Raw genomic sequence first — 17,713 nt, 5'->3', positions numbered from 1 at the left:
AAGAGGAACCCAAAGAGGCCCACACCATGGTACATCATAATTAAAATGCCAAGAGTTAAAAACAAAGAGAGAATCTTAAAAACAGCAAGAGAAAAACAATTAGTTACCTATAAGGAAGTGCCCATATGACTATCAGCTGATTTCTCAACAGAAACTTTGCAGGTCAGAAGGGAGTGGCAAGAAATATTCAGTGATGAAAAGCAAAGACTTATAACCAAAATTACTCTATCCAGCAAATCTATCATTTAGAATTGAAGGTCAGATAAAGAGCTTTACAGACAAGAAAAGCTAAAGGAGTTCATCACCATCAAACCAGTATTACATGAAATGTTGAAGGGTATTCTTTAGAAGGAGAAGGAAGAGAAAAAGAAAGAGGGGGTGGAGGAGGGGGAGAGGAGAAGGAGGAAGACGAAAAAAAATGAACAATAAAATGACAATAAATATTTATCTATCAACAATTAAATCTAAAAATCAAAATAAATGAAAAAGAAATCAAATGGAAAAAAAACTAATGAATAAAATAGAATCAGAGGCATGGAAACATGGAACAGATTGAAGAATCTCAGAGGGAAGGGGTAGGAGGCACAGGAAGAGATTAACCAAAGAACTTGTATACATGTATGCACTATCTATGGACACAGACAACAGGGTGGTGAAGTCCTGGGGCGGGAACAAAGTGGAGGGGGGCAATGGGGAAAACAAAGGGGGGTATCTCTAATACTCTTAACAATAAAGATTTTTTAAAAAAAATATTTTTTAAAATCCATTAAACAAGCCTGATGAGATCAGTGGACTCTATTAGAAAAGAATGTAATAAAACATCATAATCCTCCATTGGTACATATAGTACTTACACTGTGCATTATATGTCAGAAGCCTAATAGTACACAATAGTCCCCCAAAAACACTTACCTCAAGAATATAAGCAAAACCAAAATTATTTTACAAAAGTCCAAAGGCCCCCCAAATTTTACTATGAAATTACATTAAATATCAAGTACACTGCAATCATCTTCTACTACATTAATTTAAAAAAATAGTTTTGGATTTACAGACCCCTTCAAGGACACACAACAGACTCTCATATAATCACTAGCAAAAGTTAGTGGTAAAAATAAAAGTCTTTTATATTGATACATTCGAAGTTTTTCTTTTTTAAAATTTCAGGAAATCTCACCTGAAGTTATATAATTAAGAATAATATCCCCAACTTACATTTTACAATTTATAAAACATTATTATGCATTCTTACAACAAATATGTTAGCTAGATATCACTATTTTAATAATGAAGACAAGAAGTATATTGCGTAATATAGCTGAAAATCAATATAAATCTGAGAAACAAAAACTTAGTTCTCAAAATCTGGTCTTTGGGCCATTTTATCCATCTAAAACTGTTGTATTACAAATTGTTCTTCCTAATTTCAACAAATTCCCTATTTCTTACCCAATTTGAAATGATATTTATTTAATGGATTGATTTAAAGGTTAATAATACATGTAAAGGGTTAAGAAGCAATACTGGCACAAAGAAGGTCCTCAATAAGTACAATTGCTATTAAGGTAATTGATATCACTGTCACCATAATTCCTTCTTTCCTTCTTCCTTTTGAGATTTATGTGTGAATTGTTCCATTTTATTACCAACCTTGCAGACGTGAAAAATTCCAACTGCTGGACCATGATTACAGTTACTTAGAGTAAGGAAATTATAGGGAATTGACAAGAAATCTGAGTAATTTTACAGAGCAGAAATTTTCTTGAGTTAACAAACTTCTCTTTTAAAATCCAAGTCTGCAAAGAGGTTTTTACATCTTTCTATGAAGGCTTTCTTTAGAAAATCAATGAAAGCTAACATGAGCATGAGAAGCAGAAGATGAGAAGATGAAAGAAAAAAGACAGAAAATAAGCAAACAAACAAATAAGTAAATCATTCTGGAGCATAAAATCTCAGAAATAGGGCCTTTGTAAATGCTAAGGGAAAGTGTATCATATAGATAAATTTTGTGTGTATATAGGAGTATAGGAGAAATGTCAAAAGGGGCTCGGGAAAGGCAAACAAAAGAGCATGGCTACTTTAGGATCTTGATGACTGGCCTAAAGCCATCTGCCAATGTCATCTTCATTTGGTATGATTAGGGAATTGGAAACATCCTTTAATTCTCTGATTACATATAACGTCCATCCTACAGCATTTACGAGGTCATGGACAAAAGAGGTCATACATTATTTTATTCTTTCCTGGAAGAGGGAAGGTCTATAGATGTTGAAAGAGAGCCACTGCTAAAAACTAGGGGAAGGGGGGGAAAGAAAAGAAAAAGTGGTTGACTCAATGCTATATGAATTAAAAGGTTTTTGTTATAAAAATGTCAGATTAAATGTTAGTTTCATCTAACTTCAAAAATGAAAGAGGGTGAACTACCAGGAAATGTGACATCATAAAAGATGGTAACAATTTGGTTTTAAAAGATTACAGGAAATAACTATGATATGCAGATTAAAGGGGCCATTCTATTTAATGCCAATGCTACTATTTATTGGATATAAGCAATGGTCCTCAGGTCTCATATAAATTTTATCATTACATTCACAACAATCCCTTAATATACACACCTATTAGCATTCCCAAATTACCACTGGGAAAAAAAATGAGTCTGGGAGAAGTTAGATGACTATTGTTGGTTGGTTACCAAGTTGGTGACAGGGACAAGATCCAGAGCAAACTCTAACTAAATTGACTATAAATCCTAAAATGATCTGGGTTGTGTAGATTGATGAAAACACTGGTGCCAAATCTGTAAGGCCATTAGAATCCTTTCATGGGAGGTTTAGATTGTCTTTAAAAAAAATACAATTTACGTTTTTTTATGTGAATATCACTTAGTGGAGGTTTTATAGTTGGGAATATGGGTATTTTGTCTTGGGACACCAAAATTATGCATACAAAAACAGCTTTTATTAAAAAAAGTAAACAAAAAAGGTAAGTATTGTCATCAAAGTGTATTGCTTTACATTCCTCTAAACTTTTAAATATGTATAGCCCCATCCACGAACCCAAATGAATTTTATTCTGTGCATCTCCACCACCTGCCTTTCCTACCCTCCAAAAGAAGAAAATAAAGAAAGAGCCTCTGTCATTTAAGCAATGTTGCCACTGTTAGGAGGTACAGCAACTATTTTGTGTCAGTTGTAACAGCTCTTTTATCTAAATGGCAATTGCAACAAATAGCCTGATCAGCATTTTTACACAACCTTGGCTTTTAAGGTATTTTGTCAAATGCTCTATATGGCTGAAATGGATTGGTACTTTTCTTCATGCATTCTACATTTTATGTAATATTGTCAAGAAAAAATTCCACTGGCACACCAGTGTGGCTTTTACAGTTAACAAATAAGGACTTTTGTTCTCAGTACCAGAGCAGTTTCTAATCCCCTGAAAACACACTTTCTTGCAAGTAGCATTAAACATACACTCACTATACTATTTCAATTTAATAAACACATCTTGCGGAAAAGAAAGTATTTCATTTTACTTATTGTGCCTATGTAGAATCTAAATCATTTCAAATGCTCATGTTGGTAGAATTAATAGCAATGCCTTTATACTTATTATTCACCTATGGTTCATATTAAGTGATTTTTACTATAGGTTTTTATCTGAATTTCAGACAGCTACATAAATGGAATAAAATAATCTCTTAATCCAATGCCAGTGTTGAGCTAAATGCTAGCATAACCCCAAAGGCAATCTTAACAATGCAAGGGAAACTGGAAAAAAAAAGTCTTAGAAATAATTATGAAAATGATAAACAACCAAGACACCCAAAGCTGATATATCAAAACCTATTCATTTGTAAACAGAATCATATAAGACCATTAAAATCAGAAGTTCCAGTCCAAGATGGTGTCCTCCTAAGAGAAACCTAACTTATATCTATATATGGAACAATTCCCTCTGAAAGAAATCCAGAAACTAGCTGAGCAACTCAGCTAGTTTTTTCTTTTTTTCTTATTGAGAAAATAAGAAAAAAAGAATAAAAACAACAAACACATCATAACAGAAAGGAAAAGTTGCCTTACCTCTACCACAAGCTTTACAATGAATGACAATGGCAATCTACTCCTAGAAAAAAGCAAGAAAGAGAAAGAAAAACCTCTCTGTGGCACAGGTACAGAGGGTCTGCTGAAAGACTGAGAAGGAACAGCACCACAGGGCCCTCCTGAAGTACAGACTCAAAAGGAGGAACTGGAAGTCTGTGTTGCACTGAATGTAATAATGACAATAACAAACTCAACCAAGCTCATCTATTGACTAGTTAGACTGAACTCCCGACATAAACTGCCTGACATAGGAGGAGGCACCCCCATTTCTAGGCATAAAATAGTATTCATATCATATCTCTGCTGGCATTCAACCAAAAACTATGAGACACTTAGAATATAACGGAAAAATAATGACACATTACGAACAGATAAAGCAATCAAACAAATTAGTCTCGGAGATAATACACATAGTTAGAAGTACCTGACAGATTATTTAAAATAACTGTAATTCATAAACTAAAAGAACTAGTGGAAGGGTGGAAAACTTATATAAACGGGTGGGAAATTCCAGCAGAACTGACAACTATAGAAAAATAATCTAATATAAATGCTTGAAATAAGTTGTCAGAGGTGAAGAATTCTTTTGATGAGCTTAGTCTGCTCAGACTGGACACAGCTAAGTAAATAATCATTTCTGAAGGTAGGTTAATAGAAATGATCCAAAATGAAGAAGATAAATGAAAACACAAACAGGATTGAGTAACCAAGAGCTATGGGACAAAATCAGAGAGTCTAATATAGGTGTACTTGGAGTCTCAGAGGGAGGAAAGATATAAAGGAGCAAAAGAAATATCTAAGCAATGAATAAGTAATTTTCAAAATTAATAACAAGAAATAAACTACAGATTCAAGAAACTCTAAAAACTCAAAGCAGGAAAACAAAACAAACAAACAAAGAAGAGAGATCATAGAGCTGAAAATCAAAGATGAACAAACAAGTCTTAAAGCCAGAGTAAAGAAAAACAAGTAAACATTATTAAACAGAAAGGAAGAAAATTATAATAATACAAACTTTCAGTAACTAGGCCAGCCAGAAGACAGTAAAAAGTCACCTTAAAAGCATTAATGCTCTCCCCATTACCTGTCAATCTAGAGTTCTGTACCGGGTGAAAATATTGTTTAAAATCAATGTGAAATACTTTGAGATTAAAATAAAATTGAAACAATTAATTGCTAGAAGACATGCACTTCAAGAAATATTAAATATTTTAGAATAAATAGAAGAGACTAAAATATATATCCATACAAAGAAATAAAGATTATCAGACAGGGTAACACTCAGGGTAAACATAAAACATTTTTTTCTTATTTTTATTGCTTTAAAAGCTGGAAGCAAAATTAGTAACAATGTATTGAGTTTAGAGAATAATTAGCTGAAAAATGAGAACAATAGCTCCAAAGGCTGGAATAGAGAGAATAAGAGGATACTGTGATGAGGTTTGAAAACTAAACATGCAGTTGTATTATATAATTTAAAGATAGACTATCATAAGTTAAAAGTGTATATTTCAAACAATAAACCACTAAATTATCTACACTAATAAAAGAGAAATGTGCAAATTGGTGTCATTCCACTATGCCCACCAGCCAATCAGAGCAACTATACAAATTAAATCAACAAAGATGGCAGTTAATTTGCATATGCAGGCGCAGAGCAAAGACTGAAGACTGAAGAGGCTTGGCACCCAGGACCCAGGCCTCGAGGCTTGGCTTCTCCGCTGTGGCTGGACCAAAGGCCTGGGTCCTGGGTGCCAGAGGAAAACCGGTGCCAGCAGCCAGGGGAAGGAAGGCCTATTGTGCGAATCTTCGTGCAATGGGCTTCTAGTGTATATATGATAAACCATAAGTAATAAGCCATAGTGCAGATAAATGGAATCATAAAAACATTTAATCTAAAAGAAGGCAGGTAAAGGGAGACAAGGTACTGATGTGAGGACTAAAAAACAACAAGATTGTACAATTAAACTGACTATATAAAAATTACATTAAATATAAGTTGTCTCAAACCCAATTAATAAAATACAGAGATTATCAGATTGGCTATAAAAGCAAGACTATTGTATGCTGTCCACAAAAAAATAAATTTTAAATATAAAGTCATAGGTTTTTAAAAAATGACTAAAAATATACTGCAAATAATAATCAAAATGGCTATTTGCTGTCTGAAAAGGTAAACTTCAGAACATGGAGTATTACTAGGAATAAAGAGGGGCACTACATAATGAGGAAGATATTCATTTATAAATAAAACATAAATCAAAATGTGTATGTACTGTATTAGTTTCCTAGGGCTCCTATAGCAAAGTAAAAGAAACTGGGCAGCTTAAACAATAAATATTGTCTCAGAGTTCTAAAAGTTAGAAATCAAAAATTAAGGTATTTGCAGAGCCATGCTCTCTTTGAAGCCTCTAGGGAAAGATCCTTCCTTGCTTCTTCCAGCTTCTTGTGACCCAGATATTCCTTGGCTTATGGCAACATAACTCAAATTTCTGTGTCTATCACCACAGAGTGTTCTCTTCTTTGATGTCTGTCTTTAACCTGGTATTTTTAAGCTTCTCATAAGGACCCTAATCATATAGGACTTGGACCCTTTCTAATAACCTCTCTAATAAGTTTGGGTCTGATTGATTAAATCTTGGTACCAGAAATCCTTATTGTATTATACAAGTATAGATACCCAATTTTAAAAAAAGTAATGTTGGAGCATAAAGGGTAGGTAATTACTATTTTTTAATCAATCAAAATTATACCTACTTTTTTTTGTGAGAACAGCAAAAAATATATATTTTGGTGTGCTGCAGAATTTTAGTAATTAGTTTATGTGTGCCATGAGCTGAAAAAGGTTGAAAATCACTAACCTAATCAATCATTTGTTTTTGTGGTTGTTTTATATTTTAATTATACAGGAAAACATATTTTTAAAGTAAATAATTTTACGTAGTTTAACAGAATATATTTCTCAATAAAATTCTACTTGTTTTTCTTCCTTTATTTAAAAAAAGGGTAACTATTTAATTGTCTATTCTAGTTTACATAGTGGGCCAATGATAACTATGGTTTTTGTTTTCAGAATTTTCCCTTTTTCTACTTTCAAAAACTTGGTTTACATTATAAATAATAGACTCATTTAAAAGAATTCCTCTTCTGAAAATGGGGCAGTTTAAAATAAAGTCATATAGAAATAAAAAGTTTCTAATTAAATTATTTCCCTATAAATGGGTCATATATAACATACATTCAGTTATAAAACTCACGTTTTTAAAAAAGAACTGGATAGGAATGTGCACATGTGGACTAAAAGATAAGTTACTATACTACCCACTGTGAAAAGCATAGTACATATTCATGTAAGTGTTGAGTATCACAGGAAAATACAAGAATGAAAAGTTGACACATACAAGTATATATAGAAACCTATTGCACTTAACTCTCTATAAAAAGAAAAAATATCCCAGCCTGAAATCACACGTATAATACTAGTACCTATTGAACTTAAAAAAATTTTTTTTTCTAGGTATTTTTAAAACAGTTTTTATGTAAGTTCATGGTAAGTATACATGTCCCCTACTCTGAATCTAACCAAGTTAGTATACCCAGCACTAAACTAAGAAAACAGGAAGTATTATGGTATAAAACTGGTAATGTTATATATAAAAAACAATCCATTTATAAATAATAATAAATGTTCACTCCACACCACAGTAACTTAGGATGATTAGTGAATAAATACTTAACTTGGAGAAGGATTACTGACTGGCAATGTGTTGCTGGTATATGTCAGGATTATTCATCACCCTGACAGTAATATTAACCACAATCCATTTCAGTTAGTTCAGTTTATCGTTTACTGACTAATGTTAAAAAACAATGTCATTGAAGGCTGCTTAAATAAAGTATAAGGTTAACCTCTGTTAGTCATTTACAAACTTTCACTGGAAGGTAACTTCCAGTAGAAAACCCACTATGCTATACAGAGTGCTAATACTTAATAAAAGTAAAGTTTAAAAAATAGTGACACAAAACAGATTGTTTTCTAATTTTATAACCATATGTACATATGTGTGTGTGTATATATATGTATGTGTGTGTATATTTATGTATGTGTGTGTGTGTGTGTGTGTATGCATTCACACTTTCCTGAACTTAATTTTACATTCTGGGGAAAGAGTTGCACAGCCATATTTTAAACTAACTACATTACATTGAACAAGTAATAATTTAAACTTTAAAAAGGTCTGTGTACCCATGACATATTTTCTTCAGTATTATATAAACACTATAGAATACAATATATAGTTATATAGTTTTCTATATAAGACCCCTCAAAATTAAGTAATTGTCTAATGGTCCCTTACTAGTAACTGAGGCAGACTGACACAAGTCTACATAAATCTGAAGATTTCCTCTCTGGTCCTCTAATTTCATCTTTCCAGGCTATTTTTCACATATCATTTTGATGTTCCTTTTAGAAAAGATCTGCAATACATTCCACTTCCTATAGCATAATTTTTTTTATCAATGCAATAGCTTTATTGTTGTAAGAGTTTTCTTGTTTCTTTTCTGTTTCTTAAATTGTCTTTGCTTTTTCTGGTTTCATTTATTTTTTCTGTTTGTTTTGTCTTTGTCACCTTTCACATGGTAGACTATCTTTATGTGTTTGCTAACACTTGGGCATACTTTCATTTTTAAAATGAAACCTGAAAGAGCTGACTGAAGTATATGCTGTGTAAGTAGCAACGTGAACCGGTAGACTGCATTGGAGGGAAATCAGGTGAGCTTCAAGTAGAATCCCTAAACGTTAGTAGTTTTTAGGTCTTGTCTCTTGAACAAGTCAATATTCCCAAAGAATAATATATAATACTAGGGGCCCGGTGCACGAAATTCGTGCACAGGGTGTGTGTGTGTGTGTGTGTGTGTGTTGGGGGGGGGGGGTTGTCCCTCAGCCCAGCCTGCCCCCTCTCACATACTGGGAGCCCTCAGGCGTTGACCTCCATCACCCTCCAATCGCAGGATCGGCCCCTTGCCCAGGCCTGACGCCTCTGGCCCCAGCCCAGGCCTGATGCCTCGGCCAGAGATGTCAGGCTTGGACAGGGGAACCCCATCTCCCCCCAATCACTGGCTCTGGCCCCCGCCCAGGCCTGAGGCCTCTGGCCTAGGAATCATGCCTGGGCAGGGGACCCCCATCTCCCTCTGATCGCTTGCTCCACCCCCCGCCCAAGCCTGACACCTCTGACCCAGGCTTCAGGCCTGGGCAAGGGGACCATCATATCCCCCCACTCCCCGGCTCCGCCCCCCACCCAGGCCTGATTCCTCGGCCAGAGGAGTTGACCCTCATCACCCTCCGATCACCAATCACCGGATCGGCCCCTTGACCAGGCCTGAGGCCTCCGGCAGAGGTGTCAGGCCTGGGCAGGGGACCCCCAGCTCCCCGCGGTTGCAGGCTCCGCCCCTGCCCAGGCCTAATGCCTCTGGCCTGGGCGTCCAGCCCGGGCAGCGGGGACCCGCAGCTGCAGCAGCCCCGCGATCGTGGGCTCCGCTTTAGGCCCAGGCAAGGGACCCCTAGCTCCCGGGACTGCCAGCTTGGACCGTGCCCAGCTCCCATCGCTGGCTCTACCCCTACTTCCTGCTATCACTGGCCAGGGCGGCAAAGGCGCCTGATTCTCCGATCATGGCTGGGGGGCAGGGCAAAGGCGGCCCCAGGGCCGCCTTTGCCCTGCCCCCCAGCTCTTAGCTCCCCCCTGGGTTTCCGATCACTGTCAGTGGCAGGGGGCTTCTTCCTGCTTTCCCTTTCGCCTCCCTGCATTGTGCCTACATATGCAAATTAACCGCCATCTTGTTGGCCGTTAACTGCCAAGCTTAGTTGGCAGTTAACTGCCAATCTTAGTTGGCAGTTAATTTGCATATAGCCCTGATTAGCCAATGAAAAGGGTAGCGTCGTACGCCAATTACCATTTTTCTCTTTTATTAGTGTAGTTAATCCTCTGTCTTACAGGGTGGGGTTAGTACTGGCCTGCCTGCCAGAATTCTGATAGCATGACAGCAAAAGGGTCTGGGTGCCTTCACATTCAGTAATTAAGCTTTTAGTTAATCCCCCTGTGTTCCATTCATTACCTTCTGCTGTTCTTGGCGTTCTCAAATTAGAAAAGTCTCTGGTACAATTTCTCCAAACAGTAAACCTCTTGCTTTTTGTTCAGATAAAGGGAAGAATAGATTTTGGAAAGAAGTAGATATAAATATAAGTTTATTCTTTCTTGTTATACCTAAAATATACCAGTTCACTGACAGACACAGGTCTGAGATGAAACCCTAGCTTTAACACTTGGAAATGTGTGACCTTGGAGAGTTCCTTAACCTCACCATGTCTTAGTTTCCTTATCTATGAAATAAAGATAACACATTCCTTACAGTGCTGTTGAGGGAATTAATGAAGACAGCATATGTAAAAGGTTTGTTACAGTGGAAGGCACTTACCAGAGCTTCACTCACAACACTACGAATATATGCTAAACTATCCCAATGTCATTCTTCTGCTTATTAGGCTGTGAATTCCCCCAAGACCAGGGAATGCAATTTATAACAAAATCCCTAAAATCAATGTCGACATAATAGCATCTATGTTTGATGCCTTAGATTAAAATATGTTTAAGATATTTTATCAGCCAACAAAAAATATCCAAGTGTGAGGTAATTTTAAATTTCTCTTTGTGCATTTGTATTTTATTTAAACACTGTATTTACTGTTGTAATATCATAAGGTTTGTTTTAAGTCTGAATTCCTGTGGTTTGATTGAAGCCCAATATATAGAAAACAAAGTGAAAGTTATAACAATACTTAAACAATATCGCCCTCTCCACCCCCACCCCCCAAAAAAGAGTGTTCTTTTACCTCTGTGACATTTAGATGGTATATTGATTCCCGGTATATCTGTTACAGAACAGACTAAAAGGACTGGCATTTGTCAGAAACAGCACTTAAAACTTAAAGAGATAAAGAAGTGTTGTCTGATCAACAACAGTTAAACGTCGGTAGTCAATTCCAGGTCAAGATGCATGCTGTATATATTAAATATGTGTGTTAGAGAGAAATATCTCACATATAAAAATACACAACCAAAGGGTAGGAGATAAATGAGAGACCAAGAGAGAAAATCACCTACTTTTTCTTGGGGGGAGGGGGGCGTGGGGGGGAGAGAGGGAGGGAGCGGGGGAGAGAGAGAGAAAACCACTAAGAACTCATCAGCAAGAAAATAGATTCAGGAGAGCTTTGTCCCTTAGTTCTCAGTTTATCTGAGAATTTACTCTTCAGAAACATTTTGATCCAGATAAGGGCAATGGAAGCTGCAGTTTTAACAGAGTGTGAATGGTAAAGCATTGTAACATAGGTTAAAAAAGAAGAAACTATGATTTATTGGGGCCTGGATAAAAATTTAACATTACGTTTGAAGATCTGATGATAGAAAACTTTCCTCAGATTTCCACATTGCAAAATAGGAGTCAGGAGAATACAGCACAGGATCATCTTCCCCTAATGTTTTCATGTTTCTGCCTCTGAACCAAAATAACTCACGTTATGCTTATCCTCCAAAGATGAAAAATGGATGGTTTTTCTTTTCTCTCGATTCTATCTTAAACTCTCTTTCAGTATTTTCCTTCATTTTAAAATGTAAAAACTAATTATTAAAAATCAAATGCATTTCAATCTAAGAACATACTTGTTTTATAGAATATGCATCCAGATTACAGTACATACTCAATATTCCCAAATTATGATGTGGATGGATGAGTAGAGAAATGATTGCCTCAGACTCTCTTGGTTTCTCCTCACTTAGAAAATTGGCTTACACAACCCCTCTGCTACTAAGGAAAAATAGTAAATCACAGTAGCAAGAAAATCTTCCTCATCTACAAAGAAAGCCCTGGTACCGAGACACTCAGCCATCATAATCTGTTTTTATGGTCTGACATTTTGTAAATATATTCCAACCCTAATTATAATTTCTTATAAAGGACAAAAAGAGAATGTTGCTTCTTATTTCTGTCAAGGAGGTTGTCAAAATATAAAAATCAATATATATTTATAAAATACAAATTAATGTCACTCCAAAGTCTATGCATGGTTAGATCTGTCTTCTCATCAGAAGAATTTTAGACTCATGATGTAAAGCCTGGGAAAGTGGAGGCAAAAAAAAATCAGCCTCAAAATCGACCCCTACTTTTTCCAGCTATGAAAGAATTAAACCATTATGTTAAAGGAGGGCTTTCTCAATACAGGATAAGATGTAATTTTCATCAGATTTTTCAGACTGAAATAGATCTGATTTCCTAAAAGATTGACAATACTAACTTGCAATTATTACAATTGTACATAAAATAAAATTTTGTAACTTCAAGAAAACATTTTTTGCATTGTTCTCTTCAGACATTTTCTTTCATCAAAAAAAATTATCAGAAAAAAATAATACAGAGGAAAGAGTGTTGTTTACATTAATTCAGCTTGAGAAAGAAAATTCCCTGTGCAATATGGAAGAGATTGCCAAATAAAATTGTAGCCGTGTATCAAAAACCCCTCTGAAAACCAGCTTTGGGAAAATTAAAGGACATAAATATGCATAAATAATTCAAGAAATTTTCAAGCTAGTCAGGCTATATTATCTATTCAAGAATAGGGATAAGAACTGTTTGTTTTAAATTAAGCTTTACACACAATGTTTTCTTCAATTTTGCAAGTTTATTTAAACAAATAGTAATGGTTGTTAAATGTATACTATGGGAAAATTTTAATATAATTCTATTATAGTCATTATTCATGGAGATATAGCTCACTTCACATATAAGATGCATCCTGAAAATATGTGCATAAGCAGATATTTGAAAATGGAATCATACTGTACACATTGTGGCAGTCTTTAAAACCAACAGGAATGAAATGTTTTTATAAACAATTACCAGTATTCCATATGTGTAAATTATAATTTTCAAGTATATGATATTTTTATTTCACTAAAATTAATGTCATAATTCCAAACTCACTATTTCCATCAATACTCAAGTGGAAACAATTAAGTATTGTTTCCATTTGTATGAAAGGAGATTTTACCTATATGTGGCTGAGTGTTAGAGCTCCCCACTTCTTCCCAGCCCTTCTAATTACACTATTGTTTGCTATTCAACTGTGTAACCTTCAGTTCTTATTGTAAGCACTCTTTATAAACACTCCTTCCTCAGCCCAAAATACAAATCTTTTACAAAATCTTATAATATAAAAATAGATAAAATTTAAGGCACTAAATCACAAAAATGGTATTTTTATGTTTCTATAGTGGATATGAAATACATGGATAGAGACTAATGAAAGCAACTCTTGTTTTGATTTTGAACTGGTCCCTCTCCTCATTTATCACATACAGAAGATAAGTTATAGCTAAAACAGTCTTTTACCTACCCAACAAAAGTATTTGGCAGGTTACTTAGAAACAGCTTTAAAAGTAATATACAAATAAAATTCAATTTTAATAAAGAATCCTGTTTAGCTGGCAAATAATCTATAACAGCATTTTGTTAATATCATTTCTATGAATTCTCATAATGAAAACATCATAAAGCCTACATTTAAAAATAAATGTGTGGCTTTCTCTGGCCAGGCAAGATTTTTAGTGGGACAGAGAACAAGGATGAGGGACAGAGAAAGGAGGCAGTCGGCAAGGAACAGTGGTGTGAGCAGGTAATAGGCTGCAGGAACTCTTGCTCAGGGACAATGATGGCACAAGACAGAAATACAGCCTCCGTAGAAATATACAAACAGGCTCCCACTTATCACCATTAGTAACTGTTCCATCAAGACAGAAACATGGACCCTATCCACAATCCATCTCACTTCCAACTGCATCTTGAGGAGCATACAAAAAAATCCTTTACGGCACAAGAAAGTCTTAATAAGCTATGTGTTTAAGTAGAATTCCAAACTGAAGGACTCAGTTAAGAAAAAGAAAAAAAAGGGCAATTATTCTAAAACCCTAGAAAGGTTATTTATTGAAATGTGATTTATATTGTGAAGCACATTTACATTTTAACAAATTAACAAAAAATGAAATTTTACTTTTCTTTACATGAAATTCAAATAATAGAGTCTAGGCTATAATTACCCAAGAATAGTGTCCAGTGTTTACTACTGTCCTACTTCATGGCTCACTACACACGTCAAACTAATAAAGTCCTCAATTTTGTTCATCAGTTTATTTGGTTCATTAGATTCCACATATGAGTGAGAGATCATGTGATACTTATCTTTCTCAGAATAGCTTATTTAGCTCAGCATATTAAAAAATCAAATACATTTAATATTAATATTTTATAACTGGGGGAAATGCCATATGTGTTTTATTATTAAATTCATTTAACACCTATTGAATGGCAGGCTCTGTGCTAGGCATTGGAGAAATAATTATGTACAAGAACTCTATCATTATAAAAAAAGCTTAGTGAGGGAGATAAGAACCAATAAAAACAGGTAGAAAGATACGTAAAATGCAGGATGTTTTAGTGCTTGGAAAGAAACAGAACGGACTAATGGGAAAAAGGCAGTCAGCAGTAGTCTCTGTGAGGAGGTGATCTAAAGGAGGAGACAGTCAGCTGCTTACAAAGCAGGGAGATGAACAGTGAAGGCAGAGAAAACAAAGCTCTAACTTGGGAAATATTTGTTCTGCTTCCAATAAGTGAAGAAAAGTTTAAGCACTGGGGTTATACAATTCAACATTAAACTTAAAAAGAATCCGTTGGAACAAGGAATGGGTGCGAGAAGAGAAAGAGGTAGCAGGGAGGTTGGTTAGGAGAGCTGCAATAGTGAAGGGCTACTTGTCCTTTTATAAGAGTACTGATGAGAAGTTTCCACGATTTTCTTTGTAAGTTTTATACAGTACTAACACAATTAGAAGATGATGCTATCTGAGAATAATGTCTTTTTGAACGCATATGGAAAAATATATATAAGCTAATATTTTTAATTGGCATCAAGTCTTTCTGTATATTAAATTTTTCAATTTTAAACTGGAGAATACTAACATACATTTAAAAGATAAATATACTAAAGTTATAATTATTAAAAGATTTTTAAAAAGTAATGTGAAAATTAAATATATTCAAATATATTTTAAATGTAAGACAATTATATTTCAGATAATTACTGAGAAATTACCTTAGATAAATCTCTGAAGTTACTTGGCAAGGTAAGATCCAATTCTTCTGATTCATAATTAGTGATGACCCAGGGAAACACTGGATACTGATTTAAGTCATTGTAACTCCGTCCTGGAAGAGAAAAAACAGTCACTCAATCTAAAATCCTTATATATAAAAACCATGGGTCTGTCACATCCACAACGACCAGGAGGCTCAACCAACTGGGAGTCAGTCCTGCATTCAGTGCTGGATTGCCATGGTGACCCAGCACTGACTGCTATGGCTGCAGGCACAGTGACCCAGCACTAACTGCTGAGGGGGCTGCAAATTAGACCCAGAGAGAGGCCTAAAGAGAGAAGCAGGGTCTGATCCGTAGCCTCTGTGGCAGCTGTTGATCAGTACTTGCCTCTCTTTAGCTCTGGGCCTTGTCAGCAGCCGTGCCACCATTTCTCTCCAGGCCTCCACCAGGGCTGCTGTTCTGCCCCGCCTTTCTGATCAGGCCCCATTGATAGGCCCAGAGACGTTGACTGGCATAGAAACCGACCAATCAGAACCAAATCTAGGTCAACTGTTAGGAGCCAATGGCTGCCTAGGAGGTGGAGCTTTTGATGCTGACTGGCATAGAAACTGACCAATCTGAACCAAATTGGTCAGCAGAGGAGGGCAGTTGGGGGTGAGATCAGGCTGGCAGGGGAGGGCCGTTGGGGGAGACCAGGCTTGCAGGGGAGGGCAGTTGGGAGCGATCGGGGCCGGCATGGGAGTAGTTAGGTGTTAATCAGGCTGGCAGGGGAACGGTTAGGGCGTGATCAGGATGGCAGACAGAAGCGGTTAGGGGCAATCAGGCAGGCAGGCAGGTGAGTGGTTAGGAGCCAGCAGTCCCAGATTGTGAGAGGGATCCCAGATTGGAGAGGGTGCAGGCTGGGCTGAAGGACACTCCCCCTCACCCCAGTGCACGAATTTTGTGCACCAGGCCTCTAGTAATAAAATAAAATGATGAGAAGGTTCAAGAGTATAATTTTGTAAAAATAACTTTTTTGAGTGCCAGATATTGCTCTCAGTGCTATCCATACATTATTTCATTTAATCCCCACAATACCCCTATGAAATTAGTGTCATCCCCATTTTACATGTGAAAAAACTGAGGCACAAAAGGTTAATCTACCCAAAATGATGTAGTAACTAGTAATGGTCAAACTATATTCAAATACAGATACTCTGGCCCCCATGATTATGTTCTCATAAACTACCTTTGACTATTTTTTACTTGAAAGCCTGCACCAAATAAAATATTCTTTATTAAAACTTTAAAAAAATAATTTGCAATTCTTAGAGCTTTTCAAAACTAGGTTCATTTCTCTGCCATTATTTAACCAACAGACCAACTAATCAACCAAGTTTAAGTGATTTCAGCCCTGTGGGCAGTCATTAGTCATCTGTAAAATGAAGGAGTTGCACCAAATTACTCTGAAATTTCTGTGACAGCTTTCAAAACCAATGATCCTCTGAACATAATGAACACCATTATCAATGTTACTTCCTCTCACTCCCGAATGCTGCCATACTCTCCTATACCTTCTCCAAACTAATGACAAGCAAGGAAGCTGATATCAAACAGTTTGTACCCTGTAAATTCTTATTTAACATTATGTTTTAATTACCACTGTCATCTCTCTAATGTAGGCCCTCATTTCTTTTTACTTATAATTGCTTCCTAAATTTGATTCTGCCTAGTCTCTCTCCACTCCCATGTATCCTTCATCCTGCCTCCAAGTTACCATTTCACACAGTTCTATTATCATTCGTTCAAAAACTTTCACAAGTTTCCCAATGAATTGACTGCTAACTCCTCAAATTGACAGAAAGTCAATTCCACACAACCTTTCTAGTTTTCTTTCTCATTATACCTTTAGGAATATATACTTTTTATGCGCACACACACAAACACACACACACACACACACATACACACAAATATACACACACAGACACATATATATGCACATATACAGTAGTCCCCTTTATCCATGGTTTGTTTTCTTCATTTTCAGTTACTCTCATTGAACTGTGGTCCAAATATATTAAACGGAAAATTCTAGAAATAAACAATTCATAAGTTTTAAATTGCACACCGTTCTGAGTGGTGTGATAAAATCTCCCAGCATCCTGCTTTGTTCATCTGAACATGAACCATCCCTTTGTCCAGTACATCCATTTGGTAGACACCACTCGCCCTTAGTCACTCAGCAGCCATCTCGGTTATCAGACTGACTGTGGGGCATCTCAGAGCTTGCATTCAGGTAACACTTATTTTATGTAATAATGGCTCTAAAGCACAACGCAGTAATGTTGACAGTCACAAGCTGTAAAGTATAAGTATATAGAGAAAAATATATAGTATAAATGGGGTTGGTACTATTCGTGGTTTCAGGGAT

General features: G+C 35.9%; 1 protein-coding gene across 10 annotated transcripts in view; it reads right to left on the bottom strand.

The window, feature by feature from the left end:
* LRBA (LPS responsive beige-like anchor protein) overlaps positions 1-17,713 on the bottom strand; it is a 593,124-nt gene that overhangs the window by 146,951 nt on the left and 428,460 nt on the right. For all 10 annotated transcript variants that reach the window (XM_059697845.1, XM_059697843.1, XM_059697844.1 and 7 more), the window contains one exon: positions 15,298-15,410. In XM_059697845.1, coding sequence (XP_059553828.1) covers positions 15,298-15,410 — 113 coding nt within the window. The remainder of the gene's footprint in view (positions 1-15,297; positions 15,411-17,713) is intronic.

Source organism: Myotis daubentonii, chromosome 5 (assembly GCF_963259705.1).
Source record: "Myotis daubentonii chromosome 5, mMyoDau2.1, whole genome shotgun sequence".
Taxonomy (NCBI): Eukaryota; Metazoa; Chordata; class Mammalia; order Chiroptera; family Vespertilionidae; genus Myotis; species Myotis daubentonii.
Note: the sequence above shows the minus strand (reverse complement) of the source record. Positions and strands in the feature narration are given on the sequence as shown.